Genomic DNA, 13,177 nt, shown 5'->3' on the forward strand with positions numbered 1-13,177 from the left:
GTTATAATTATTAGATGTGCAAAAATGAGCATCCTTAGGTGTATTAAACATAGTCATACAGTGTGTTCAAACAAAGTGTGCCTTTGATGAAGAGTCTGGCCTATTCACTGAAGGGATTAAACATAGCTAAAGTTTCTAGCAATACAAAGAAGGGTTTTTCCTGAGATGAACATCAGAAAATTTGAAATCCTACAATGCATGCTACTCCCTAGTATCTGAATTGAAACACTTAAAACCAGATTGTATACACTGTTCACAGTACTAAGCTCATTTTCAACTTGACCCTCCCTTGTACCTTTGAAAGGTTTCTTGTTCAAAATAGTCTTCAAATGCTCTTTTCTAAGAACTTTTTGAACTGAAAGATGTTGCTATGAGAAACACAGCAAAAGGCTGATAAATAACATACGCACTGCAAAGTCAAATAGATTGTTCCCACCTTAGAGCATTGAAGGCAGTTGCCTCCTTTCTCTAAAGTGGCAGAAAAACAAATCAGCATAGGAATACTATTGATCAAGCGCATGTTCTCACTGGTAGAAAGTGTGTGTGATTCAGTTAGCTGTCAGCATTTAAACATCACATAAAAATCTAGCTTTTTAAATTTTCCTTAAGACTAGGCTTATATTCATGTTGGGTAATAATTATCTAGAGATGAGTGATAGTTGACTTCTACAATGGGGCATGAGTGTCCAATTCATCACTGCTTCACCCAACTGGGTGAAGTTTATGTTACTTGACTGACCTCTATACCTCTTTGGATTCTGATTTTATAGAGCTGAGGTGAATTCCTCAACATTCCATAGTTATTTAGTAGCTGAGATAGAATTTGCTCTCAAGTCTTTCAAGAATCCAGAACTCTCTACACTACTACACTGGGTCTGATCTTATAAAGTAAAATTAAATTATTTTAATGTCTTCCATTAAAATAGTACATACCTAATATTGAGTAGTAAAAATATGACATAACGTGCCTGTGATCTACTATATCTTAAAAACGTATTTAATAAAATCCAAAAAGAATGTTGGGTCCTCAAATACAGAATGTATCAAAATTCATTTATCTTTCTTCACTAAATCTACTCTGTCATCATTATTGTTAATCATTGTTTGTCCACACACCCAGGAATGAAACCTCAGATCTTTTTGATTCATTATTTCCCTTCCATCAATTTCAAGCTTATTTTCTCATATTATATTTGATCATCTATTATTATTATGAAATGCGTCCCATTATTTTTGCAGTATGGTAGTTTTATAGGCAATGTCAGCAACTTGACTTTGATTCTATTTTCCCTCCTTTCCCTACCCCACTTGCCCCCTTCCTCCCCACGCACACCTTTATTCATTCCTCAAGTCCCACAACCAATTTAACCTGCTCTGTGAAGTCTCCATTGTATCGTATGCCCCTCGTAACAGGAATTTTAATTACTTTGCTAGTTTATATTCCAAAAAAACTGCATAGCTCACATTCTATATTTACCTGTTTATATTCTGGTGTCTCCCACAAGAGTGTGAGTTACTTATGTTTTGCATCCTTTTTTGGTGAACAGAAATAATAAATGTTTGTTATTTTGAAAAAAATGAAGGGAACAATGAACAAAGGACTACAAAATGCATGAATTTCTGGTAGTATCATCCAGGGTGATATCTGTGCCCATATATCTTTAAGACTGTCAAGTTTTGCTTAACTTGAGTCTTTTAGGAAAAAAAGTTTTATGTCCCTGTGACTAGGATTTAGCAAAGGCCAGGCTACAGCGTAAGTCCTAAATTCAATGACATGTGTTCTTCCCTGGCCTAGGATCCGATCATTCTTGAAGGTAGATAATTATATATCCATGAAATGAGCTGCAGATAAGCTCTATAAAGACGATGACCACATCAGACTTGTTCTAGGTATCCAACACCTAGCACAATGCTGGCATGTTGGATGTATTTAAAACTATGTGTCGAATGAATAAAGGAAAGAAGGAACTAAATGACAGCCTCGTTCCAAGAACCCGGGGAAACTACAAAGTACTACAATCTATTTGAATTCTTGTTATCTTTGACCTGAAAGGTTTGGATGAGCATATATTTCAACTTGGCAAATTTTATTTGCTACTTGGTGGTTTTTCCTTTCTCATATCACACCACCGTCTACTGGCTGTAGCCAGGTCTTAACTATTTGAGAAGCTATCATCTCTGTGCCTCAACTCCCCTTTATTCAAAATGAAGATAATATATTTACAGTAAAATGTTAGATAAGATAAGGTAAAGCTATGGAGAGGCTACTGTGTAACTGATATAAAGTAAGCAATTACCACGTTAGTCATTCTTCTCTCTTTCCCTTGCTTATTTTTTTTTTTTTTAAAGATTTTATTTATTTATTTGATAGAGAGAGACACAGTGAGAGAGGGAACACAAGCAGGTGGAGGGAGAGGCAGAAGCAGGCTTCCCACGGAGCAGGGAGCCCGATGCGGGGCTCGATCCCAGGACCCTGGGATCATGACCTGAGCCGAAGGCAGACGCTTAACGGCTGAGCCACCCAGGTGCCCCTCCCTTGCTTATTTTTAAACTCAGTAAGAATATTAAGGAAATGAGGTTATAAATCATTTTTAAAAATATTTTATTTTCCCTTCCTTTAAGCTCAAATTTCAAGAGAGAACTATTTTCATTAATAAGGTGTCTGACAGAACAGAGCATTATCATTTTGTGATTTGCTTTTAACACATATTCCCAGAGCATTTGTCATGTGTGTTGATTACTTTTGGCTAATTACAAACTAAGTCTTCACAAATATGCTCTAAAAAGAAACATAAACAGAAGACTGAATAGGAGTACAAATGCACCAATAATCCCTTAAATTTTCTTTTAATCATGACAGGTCTTTTGAGATAGAAGCACTTCCATTTTAGAAATAACATAAAGACATAATAAAATTATAAACATTAAACAAAAGGTAGGTAGAGACATCAAGGAAGCGGGAGAATTCACCATAAATGACTCAATGCATTCGATGCCACGAGAAGAGAGTGGTCATCAGGCCCAGTAAAACCCAAGCTGGGCACTCACAAGGTTTTTCCAATCCTAATCCTAGCTAACAACTCTGCATTATTTACATTGTTAAGCACCTTGTTTAAGGTGAAAGGCTTGACTCTCATGTTTGGGTTTCCTTCTGTCTGGATGGCTACTCCAGTCTGGTGCTTTCGGTGGCCTCTTGTTTAAATGTTTGGATTCCCCAGGATTCAATCCTCAGGTTAGTTCTTACAGAAGAGGTTCTTAGGCTACATGTCCCATATTTAATCTCATCCCTTCCTATCATTTCAACTATCATCTAAATACCAACACTTCCCAAATCTGCAAATTCAGATCTCCTCTCCTAAGCTCCAGATCTATATATAATAGTGCTAAGGGAGTATCTTCACCTGGAGGACTCCTGGGCATCTCAAACTCAGTGCATCTAATACTGAATTGATTCCTTTCCTTTACAAATCTATTTCTCCTCACAATTTTCCAAATCCTATATCTAAAAGTCATCCTCGATTATTCCTTTCACTCACCATCCACTGATTTTTTCCCACCAAATTCTGTAGATGTAAATTATTTTCCATTCCATTCCCTCACTACATTTTCTCTGTCCTTATCTTTTCTTACCCAGTTATTCTTATAGTATCCCGTCCCCTTGCCAAATTTTGCACTAAGACTGCTCTATCCTCAGCAGTGCAACCAAGCTGATCCTGTAAGATAGAAATCTATATCCCAACACTGCTTTAATTCCTCAATTGACACCCCACTGGCCTTATCATAAAACTCAAATTCCATTACATGTTAGACCGTTGGCCTTCTAATCTAGCTTCTCTCAGCACTTTTCTTGAATGCTTTGACCAAGGATTTCTGAACTACTTGCTTTTTCTTGAATGAATCTTACTTTTCACACTCTTAGTACCATTTCTCTCTCATGGTCTGCTTCAGGTGTTTTTCACAATTAAGCTCCGATATTACTTTATTTGGGAGCTATTTCTTCTAATGCCTTCTCCCTTCACCTTTTGTATTATGAGGTTTTTTTCTCACTGTATTGTTATTATTGTTTTTAAATATGAAATGCTTCATGAATTTGAGTGTCATCCTTGTGCAGGGGCCATGCTAATCTTCTATGTATCATTCCAATTTTAGTATATATGCTGCTGAAGTAAGTACTTTTTCACTGTATTTTAAACCAGTGTATTATTATCAATTTAACCACTTGTTTACATACATTATTTATACCCTGGGGATAAATATGACAATCATGCTAATAATACTTTACTTATATTTACTGAGCCTTACTCAGGCAATGTTTAAAGTTCTTTATGCATATTTTCTAATTTAGTCTTCACAAAATTTCTGTACCCTGGGTACTATTATTAATCTTTACCTTACAGATGTGGATAATGAAACACACATAGGTTAAATAAGTTGCCTGAGGTCTAACAGAGCTAGGATTAAAATTCAAATAGTCTGGTTCCCAAAATGTGTATTCTTAATCACTCTCTACACCGTCTTTTGCATAAGGTAAGATACACCTTACCGATTTGACATCGATCAGATAGAATGTTGGTCCAGTAATGGTAGCAGGTTCACTCCAGCTGATGTTGATGCTAAAAGGTGATGTTGCTACTACATACACACTTTCAGGAGGACCATCTGCAGCTGTGAAAATAGAAAATCAGTTACCCTGGGACATCTGAGTTAGTCTTTGCTACAATACAATAATAGAAAAGGCCATGAGAAAAGGATAGTGATAATGAATTAATTATACATTAATTTATAGTTCACAGCATGCTAAAGGCATTGGCAAATCAAAAGATGTAATTCCTTTCAAAATAATTACTACATATAAGAAACTTCCACATGAGAAATTAATAATCATAAATGTATGATTTTTAAATGCAATATTTTGAAATTATTACTGTTGCAAAATAAATCTTTTTTAGTAAATGCTTTTATTTAAAAATAGATTGTCTAATAATGTTGTTTTAGGAAGACCTGTAGAAACATGTTTGACTACAAAAAAAGTGAAACTGGAACAAGGGAATTATATTTAAAATTGGGTTGCTTTTATTGTTTTCACAGAGGGAGTAACATAGGAAATAGGTTATACAATTGATATTATCACAAATGTAAATGTTTCCTGAATTCATTATGATTCCACACAACTTTAATTTGTCCTATTTTTATTACTGTTGTTTTTTATCAAGGGTGCAAAACAAGAGATAATATTTTAGGGAACTGACTGCTAAAAACCCTTGTGTGAATTTTCAATTTGTGAAACTGCTAGGAACTAGAAGAGTTTTTAGTATGTTAAGAAGGATTTAGTCACTGTTGATTTGACATACATTGAACTAGGAACACTGTTATGCATATCTCTGTCCTCCTATGGCCCCTAGTCAATTCTAGGGGCATTAAATACTGGGAGATAAGAATTTTCCAGTTTTTCTAATTTTTAAATCCACTTGAGGAAACACTGCTGAATAAATATTATTCCACAGATCCTGAGAAGGTATAAAGAAAAAGATTATTAAAATATTCCTTTCCTCAAATAATTTATAAGAGCAACAAATTGTACTAGCTTGGTCAAACAAAATTTCTGGACCTCAGCTTCCTCCTCATATGCATATATCATAGTGTTTTAAAAGAATCATGAATTCAAAATGTGTGAAAGTGGCCAGTTAGTTTACTATTTGGCCCATCATTGTCAATTAGTACAATATACTGTAAGAAAAGGCTAAGTTAAGGTAAGGACTAATTAGAAATACAAAGAATCTACTGTGAGTGGGCAAAGGGCAAAGTGGTGAATACAGACGGGGCAGGGAGTCTAGGTAAAGTTGCACAGAGTAGATGGGAATTGAATAGGCTTTGAAAGATGAGAAGGATTTCAATAATCAGAGGAGTAGGGTTAGGGGCACTTCTTTGCTAAGAGGATCACAAGCAAAACCACAAAGACACAAACAGCAGGGTCCACAGACAGATAGAATTTTATCACTGTAGAAGTGTTTTCCTTGGTAATCTTATGTTTATTATTTTATACATTCAAAAATATTGTCCTAGGAAGGAGTCCACACACTTCATCAGACTGCCAAAGGAATCCATGGTACAAAAAAGATTCAGAATCCCTAAATTCAAGGAATACAGATATCACAGAGAGACCCATGTTCATATGATAAGGAACACCCCTCAAATGGGCTTTGGGAACTAAGTTAGGTTATTATGCTAAAGCGTTTGAAGCTTATTCTTTAAATAATAGAATGCCACTGCAGGTTTTTGAAAAAGGAATTATTTTTCTAAGGATTTAGGAAGAAAACTCCAGTAGTTATAGAATAGGTAAGTGCTCTGAAGCATTGAGTCCAGGGAGGCTATTTCCAAAAAGCCAGATAAGATATGATGAGATCCTAAATTAGATTAGTGACACTAGGATTGGATAGGAGGAGATGAATCCTAGAGTCATTTAGAAAATTTAATTAAAAAAAAACTTGAGGCTGATTATATGTGGGTAAAAACTGACATAGAGGATGTAGCAAAAGCTAATTCATGTGTTAACACCAGGAGAATGTTAATAGAATTCATACCAACAGCATATTTAGGAGCAGATACTGATTTTAGTACGGTTAAGACTTTGGAAGGAGATAATAATTTTGGATTTGTACTCATTGAGTCTGAGACACTCACAAGAATTGAGAATGCCTACCTGATAATTTGAAAGATAAACCTAGAACTAGGAAGACAGGGCCAGGATGGGAAAGAATTTTTTAAAAATTTCAGATGATTCTTTACAAATCGAGATAGCATAAATACAGCAAGCATATCTGGTTCAAGTGAGTCACATGATCTGAAGAGAGACAAAGGTTTATTTCAGTACCAGATAGTTATTTAAAATGTTAATAGTAGTGACAATTTTTAAACTATGAATGTGTTATTGGCACTTAGAGTACGTTTCCAAGAGAGATGTTATGTGTGGAATTTAGGTCCTCAACTCAGCCCATAAAAATACATTTTAATAGTAGCATTAAAATATTTTAAAACAATATTCAGATGTAACAACAGAGGAATCTAGCAATTGTGTATAAGGAAGTTTCTGTGGGAAAATGCCTTCGAGATGTCAAACATATCTTTCCTATGCATACCTTTTCTAACCCTTGTGCAATACTCTGGACATTGACTCAGAGATCTAGTCAGTATGGCCCAGGAAGGCATTCAGGAGAGAGAGTGAAGAGGGGATACTTCAGGATTCAGAGGTTTGATGAGCTGAGAAGTGCTAATAATGATGACAGAATTGGGTACGTGATTTCTCTGGTAACTAAGGTGGAGAGATCATGGAATCCCAGCACTTAAACACACCTGCATATCTTAACATCTTCAGTCTTTATTACTTCTAATTTTATGATCCTAGATTTATGAAAAGTGTCTCAAATTGTAGCACAATTCATTTAGATAATTACATATAATAAATGAGAGCTATGAGAGATCTCCTGACACCAGCATAATTAATTGCTTTTGGATGCCCTAGCAGAATAATGCACTTCATATTCAAGAGTGGCAACCCTCTTTCCTTCTCAAACTGGAGTTCCTTAGAAATGTTATGCCCACCTTACCAAGTTACAAAATAACAAACAGTATCTCTGAATCTCTATATGCAGAATGTTAAATGAGGAGTGGATAGGCTTCAGGACCAGGTACACCATTACTGATCATTACTGTACACTCTTCTCACGGAGAAATCTGCTTTGAAAAATATAAGATGGTTTGTAGCTTTTAATGGCCTATCTTCTGCTGCCTTTGACTCTACAAACGGGGATGGGCTACAAGTACAAATTTATTAAGACATCTACTAATTAATTAATAATTAATGTTTTTATTATTTAACATTAATTAATCTTTTTTGCAAAACCTGCCTTCTAGCTCTGTAAGAGCCATTGTGGAACGGAACAATTTTCTGACAGGCCACAAATTTAAAGTATACCACTTTAAGAAAATATTTTAGGCTCCCCTTCTCTTTCGTTATACCCAAATGTTCTGTTGGCTTTTAGATGAAATTTATATGTTTATCCAACCAGCAAATATTGATTGAGCACCTTCTGTGTGCCAGACACTGGGAAGACATAAAGACTACAGAAGTGATGGACGTAGTTGTAGACCTATCCATATAGAGTTTCTAGAATATAACTGCTCTTCTTCACTCAACTATTTATTGAACACCTACTACATGTGGGCATTTTTGAAGTGCTGCTGGTGGAGAAGAAAACCAAAGAGATAAAGATCATAGAACCTCTATTTTAGTGGAGGGAGATAAATAATATATATTATAAAAATTTAGGTAAGTTAATACTAATATGTAAGTAAATTACATACTATGTTAGGAAGTGATATGTACCATGACAAAAAACAAAGCAGGATAGTAAGAATAGGGATGCTGATGGGAATTTCTATTTTAAATATGGCGGTCAGGGCATGTCTCTATAAGCAGGTGACATTAAAACAAAGATTTGAAGGAGGTAAAGGAGCATGTGAATGTTTGAAGGAAGAGTGTCACAGATGGCTATGCAAAGGCCCTGAGGCAGGATTTTGCCTGGTCTATTCTAGGAATAACAAGGATTCCAGTGAGGCTGAAGTCAGGTAACAATGAGAGTAAGAGAGGAAATGGGAGCCAGTTTGTGTAGGGCCTTTAAAGCCAGTGTTAGGGGCTTTGTAAGAAGTGCTGTCATGGATAAAAAGACAATGCCATAGTATATTTTCATGGACTAAAGTGGCCTCTATAGATTTTGACACTTGATATCTAACTCATACCAGAAAGATGGGTCAAACTTAATGAGATCCAAAGAGGAAATATTATCTCCAGAATCTAATTCATATACCTCTATAAAGTATACCAATTCAATGGCTATTGGGACTAACTTTTAAACCAAACTCATTCTAGCAGGCAGGCAAGATGGTACATTATTGACAGACATCACAGACAGTTTACTGATAATTTTCTGTGACTAAGAAAGTTGATGAGATTTTTCTGTGACTATGTTGATGGTAGCCTGTCTTTGGAAATATTTCCAAGGAAATATGTCTACATCTCCTCTGCTCTATAGTTTGGATCTTTTGGGTCTCAAGTGAGGGCAGATGCAAAACCATTTCCCAAGGTAAACCTTGCCTAGTCTTGCAAGTATGTCTGTGTCTACATAGCTCAGAAAACAGTATGAAGCCTTACTTCAACTCTTGTCTTTCATAGGAAAATGTCAACCCTGCAATGATTCCTTAAATACTAGTAGTCAAGCCCTCATCAGGGAGCGTCTGCTACCCCAAGCAGAGCTGAGAGAAAAATGACATTTAAAGATCATTCATGGCACACCCTAACCAACTGGACTACGCAATATTTTCAGTTCTATACACTAATAAATCATTATAAGAAAAAGGCAAGGTATTTAGCCCCTCAGTGAGCTGTGCTTTAATGCCATTTAACTTTTCCCAAGGACTTTTTTTTTTCTTTTTTAAGAAACACTCTAAACAACATCTGCATTTTCAGTAAATTTGATGAAATTGCCTGTTTTTTTTATACAAGTGTTTCCTGTGTTGAATCCTTTGTGAAAAATTTCTTAGAATGTAGTGTATCAATCTGTATTCTTGAAGGATTAGAATATGACATAAGAACTCCTAAATCTGAATTAAAAAAATAAACTAAACTGATATAGGAATATATTATATGCATATAACTGATTCTTATTTTATCTGTATAAAGCAATTAAAGATAATCACTTAATTCACAGATAATTTAAGAGAAATATATAGAATACCAAAATGCTCATCTGTTATAAAACAATATCTAATTATTTTAATATTGCCCAAATATTATAGAATACTTTTAAGCATAAGATATTTTCAAATTTCTTTTAGGTAATATTCTTTTGGAAATTCTCAAAATTCCAAAAATATATAATAAAATATATGAGTATTTTTTCTCTTTTATTCCAATGTGTAGTAAACTATTACTAGAGTCATATAAGGGAGAATGCAAAATCACAATTATAAATGTCAACCAGCAAAACCAAGGAACCTTAAAACAGTAAAGGTGTGGGGAGATGAAAATATGCCAGTTTAAAAGCTTAGTAACATATAAGCATCTTTGGAAGACTTTGTTTGTCTCCCCGTAAACTGTCACATTCTGATTTAGGATTGTTTGTGAAATGAATCTGGTCAGTAATGGGCCAAGATATCACTATACCCTTTCTCTTATAAATCACAGCAATTTACTCAGTAGGAATGATCTATCTTTATTCTCTCATTCCCCATAATCCAATCACTTCCTCTCATAAGCACTTTTCCCCTGGTTTTCACAATAATGCATTTTCTGTAACTAACAACCATCATTTCCTGATTATCATGCTTCTATCCTTGCACAGGAATGTGGGTCTTATGTGGGTCAGGGTCATCTTTCCCATCCATCTGTGTCCCCATGCTAAGTGTGTTAGCTGAAAGGTGAGTCTGGATAGACCATCATTTTGCCTCATACATATAAGAGTTTTAATGCCCCCAAGTCTATGCCAGTTTGATTAAGAACCATATATTTTGGTGTGTCTAAAACTATACTTTCAAAATAAGCACATTCAAAGACTTATTAGTAATTTTGCCTTCTGCAGATCCCTGCAAATTTAATGATGAAAGATGTAAAAAATATTGTATAGTTTTTTAGTGCACCATGCTATTGTGACTTTCCTAAAAGAATAAACTAACTAAATAAATGATTTGACAACAACTCACAAGACAGAAAATTTTGAGCTCTGCACACATGTGATCTAAATTGTCTGTATATCTATTTGGATTTAAGTTGAGCTTAAAACTTATTTCAAGGGTCTACCCTTCAGGGTATTTTGGTTTCAGGATTTGGTAGAGTAGACTACCACATTCCTAGCTACTATCATCACTACATGAGGACTCCATTCTTTCTTAGCTTATACAAGTATTAGCCCCTAGGACTGTGAGTTGGCTTTGATTCAGCACACCTGGAAGAATTAGCTTTAAGTTTTACTTGTCTCTCAGGACTAGAGGAAATCTAATTGGCTGGGTGGTTTGAGTGGATTCCTTGCATTTTAAATAATTCAGCTCATCAAGGAACCTGAAGTTCAGCAATTAGATTGAATATATGTATGCAGGCCAAGAGCATCCTAGAACATATCCTATTGGTTACAACACTACATTAATCAGCTATCCTTCCCTGGTGTTGAATGTTTCCCTAAAGCCCAGTGATCTCACTGCCTAATATGGGACAATATGGTTGGTGTATAAAATATTTCCTACCATTCTACAGGACCTTAATTTTGTTTTATAGTTACATTTTCCAACAGCAAGATGGCATCACAAAGGCAAATATTTTAAGCCTAAGAATCTGTCTAATTAGACTGCTTGATGAGTACTGAGAATGATTCATGGATGCTCATAGTATTAGACCTCACTGAATGACCATTTTCTGTGATGTGTAATGAGTAATTTTCTGAGTCATTTCAGTCTGGCTTAAGTTGAAAAAAATACAAAATACAAAAAACTCTCACTTCCAACACTAGTAATGCCAGGTAAGAATAAATATTCTAATATTAGTACTATTGCTTTTAGGATCAGATAATACATCTTTTTCTAGAATAACATCACGTTTATAAAATAACTTTCTACAACAGTGGTTCTCAAAATGTGGTCTCCACACAAGCAGCATCAATATTACCTGGGAAATTGTCAGAAAAGCAAATTCTAAAGTCACATCCCAGACTTAACTGAATCAGAAGCCTGGGCAGGGATTAAATTACTGCTTCTGTGAGGGCTAGGGAAGCAGTGGAGGAGTGTTTGGGAGCTGGTGGTGATAAACATGGGAATGTGCATCCAGCCAATACACACTCCACACACTGGTCTCCTCCTACCTTCCATTTATTTTAATTCTGGATAAATTATGGCGAGTTTTCTCCCTACTGTCACTCCCTCCCATTCCCAAAGTTTCCACAGTAATAATAGGCCATTGTATTCCATAAGAACACAGAAGCTCTGTGAAGGAACCACCTGGAATACAGACGAGGCCATCACCACAATGGAGTATTGGGACCAAGATAAATGTCCCTATTTCATCCTTCCATTCATTGTATGTAGGTAAGATAACTATCAGGTGTATCAGCAAAGAGAAAAGAAACTGAAAGTGTAGTCTGAAGAAAAGTCCCATCCAATCTGTTTGCGAACGGAGATTGTTGGATTATATACTAGAAGCTTGTCTAATATCTTCAGGTCTGTTTTAGTCCCAGTTGTCGAAGTTAATAATATCACATAATAATAATCCTTAAAATTTCTTTTAACTGTTTGGTTCTTAGTGCTTTTGCTGAAAAAGACATTGCATTTATGCATGCAAATGGCATTTCAAAATATTTTTTATATTCTGGAAAACTTGCTTAAGGTTTGGCAAAAGCTTTTTTTGGACACTAAATATTGAATTGGATGCTTTAGCAAATAGTTTAATTTTAAATGTTTACTAGTATTTCCTTTAAATTACTATTTAACCTGGATAGCTTCTCTTTGTAATCCTATATAGCACCTCTCTGCTTTTTTTTTTTTTTTTAAGATTTTATTTATTTGAGAGAGTGAGAGTGAGCAAGAGAGAGCGAGAAGGGGCAGAGGGAGGGGCAAAGGGAGAGGGAGAAGCAGACTCCCCACTGAACCGGGGGCATGATGAGGGACTTGATCCTAGGATCCTGGGATCATGACCTGAGCCAAAGGCAGATGCTTAACTGACTGAGCCACCCAGGTGCCCCTCAGTGCTTCTTTTTTGTGGTACTTTCATATCACCAGGAGGCTTTGCTGAAGTCCTAGTCAAGATATAAGAGCACAGACTCTACCCTAGAAATAAATGAGGTTCATGAATGAATCAATGTGTGTAAAGTTCTTAGAATAGAACCAGCACATAACAACTTGATAAGTTTAGCTATTGTTGCCATTCTTCTTTTTTTTTTTTTGACAGAGAGAGACAGAGAGAGAGGGAACACAAGCAGGGGGGAGTGGGAGAGGCAGAAGCAGGCTTCCCGCCGAGCAGGGAGCCCAATGTGGGGCTCGATCCCAGGACCCTGGGACCATGACCTAAGCCGAAGGCAGACGCTTAACCATCTGAGCCACCCAGGTGCCCCTAAAATATTTATTTTTAACAATTTTATTT

The 13,177-nt window shown here is 35.7% G+C and overlaps 1 protein-coding gene and 1 non-coding gene across 2 annotated transcripts in view; both read right to left on the reverse strand.

Moving 5' to 3' along the window:
* The window catches only part of PTPRQ (protein tyrosine phosphatase receptor type Q), a 197,929-nt gene that overhangs the window by 71,327 nt on the left and 113,425 nt on the right, over positions 1-13,177 (reverse strand). The window contains exon 27 of the mRNA XM_032393715.1: positions 4,544-4,665. Coding sequence (XP_032249606.1) covers positions 4,544-4,665 — 122 coding nt within the window. The remainder of the gene's footprint in view (positions 1-4,543; positions 4,666-13,177) is intronic.
* On the reverse strand, positions 4,067-4,173 carry LOC116625317. Its single transcript, XR_004298058.1, has one exon. It is a non-coding gene; the product is annotated as a U6 spliceosomal RNA (small nuclear RNA).

This window comes from Phoca vitulina, unplaced genomic scaffold, assembly GCF_004348235.1.
Source record: "Phoca vitulina isolate PV1807 unplaced genomic scaffold, GSC_HSeal_1.0 scaffold76, whole genome shotgun sequence".
NCBI classification, from domain to species: Eukaryota; Metazoa; Chordata; class Mammalia; order Carnivora; family Phocidae; genus Phoca; species Phoca vitulina.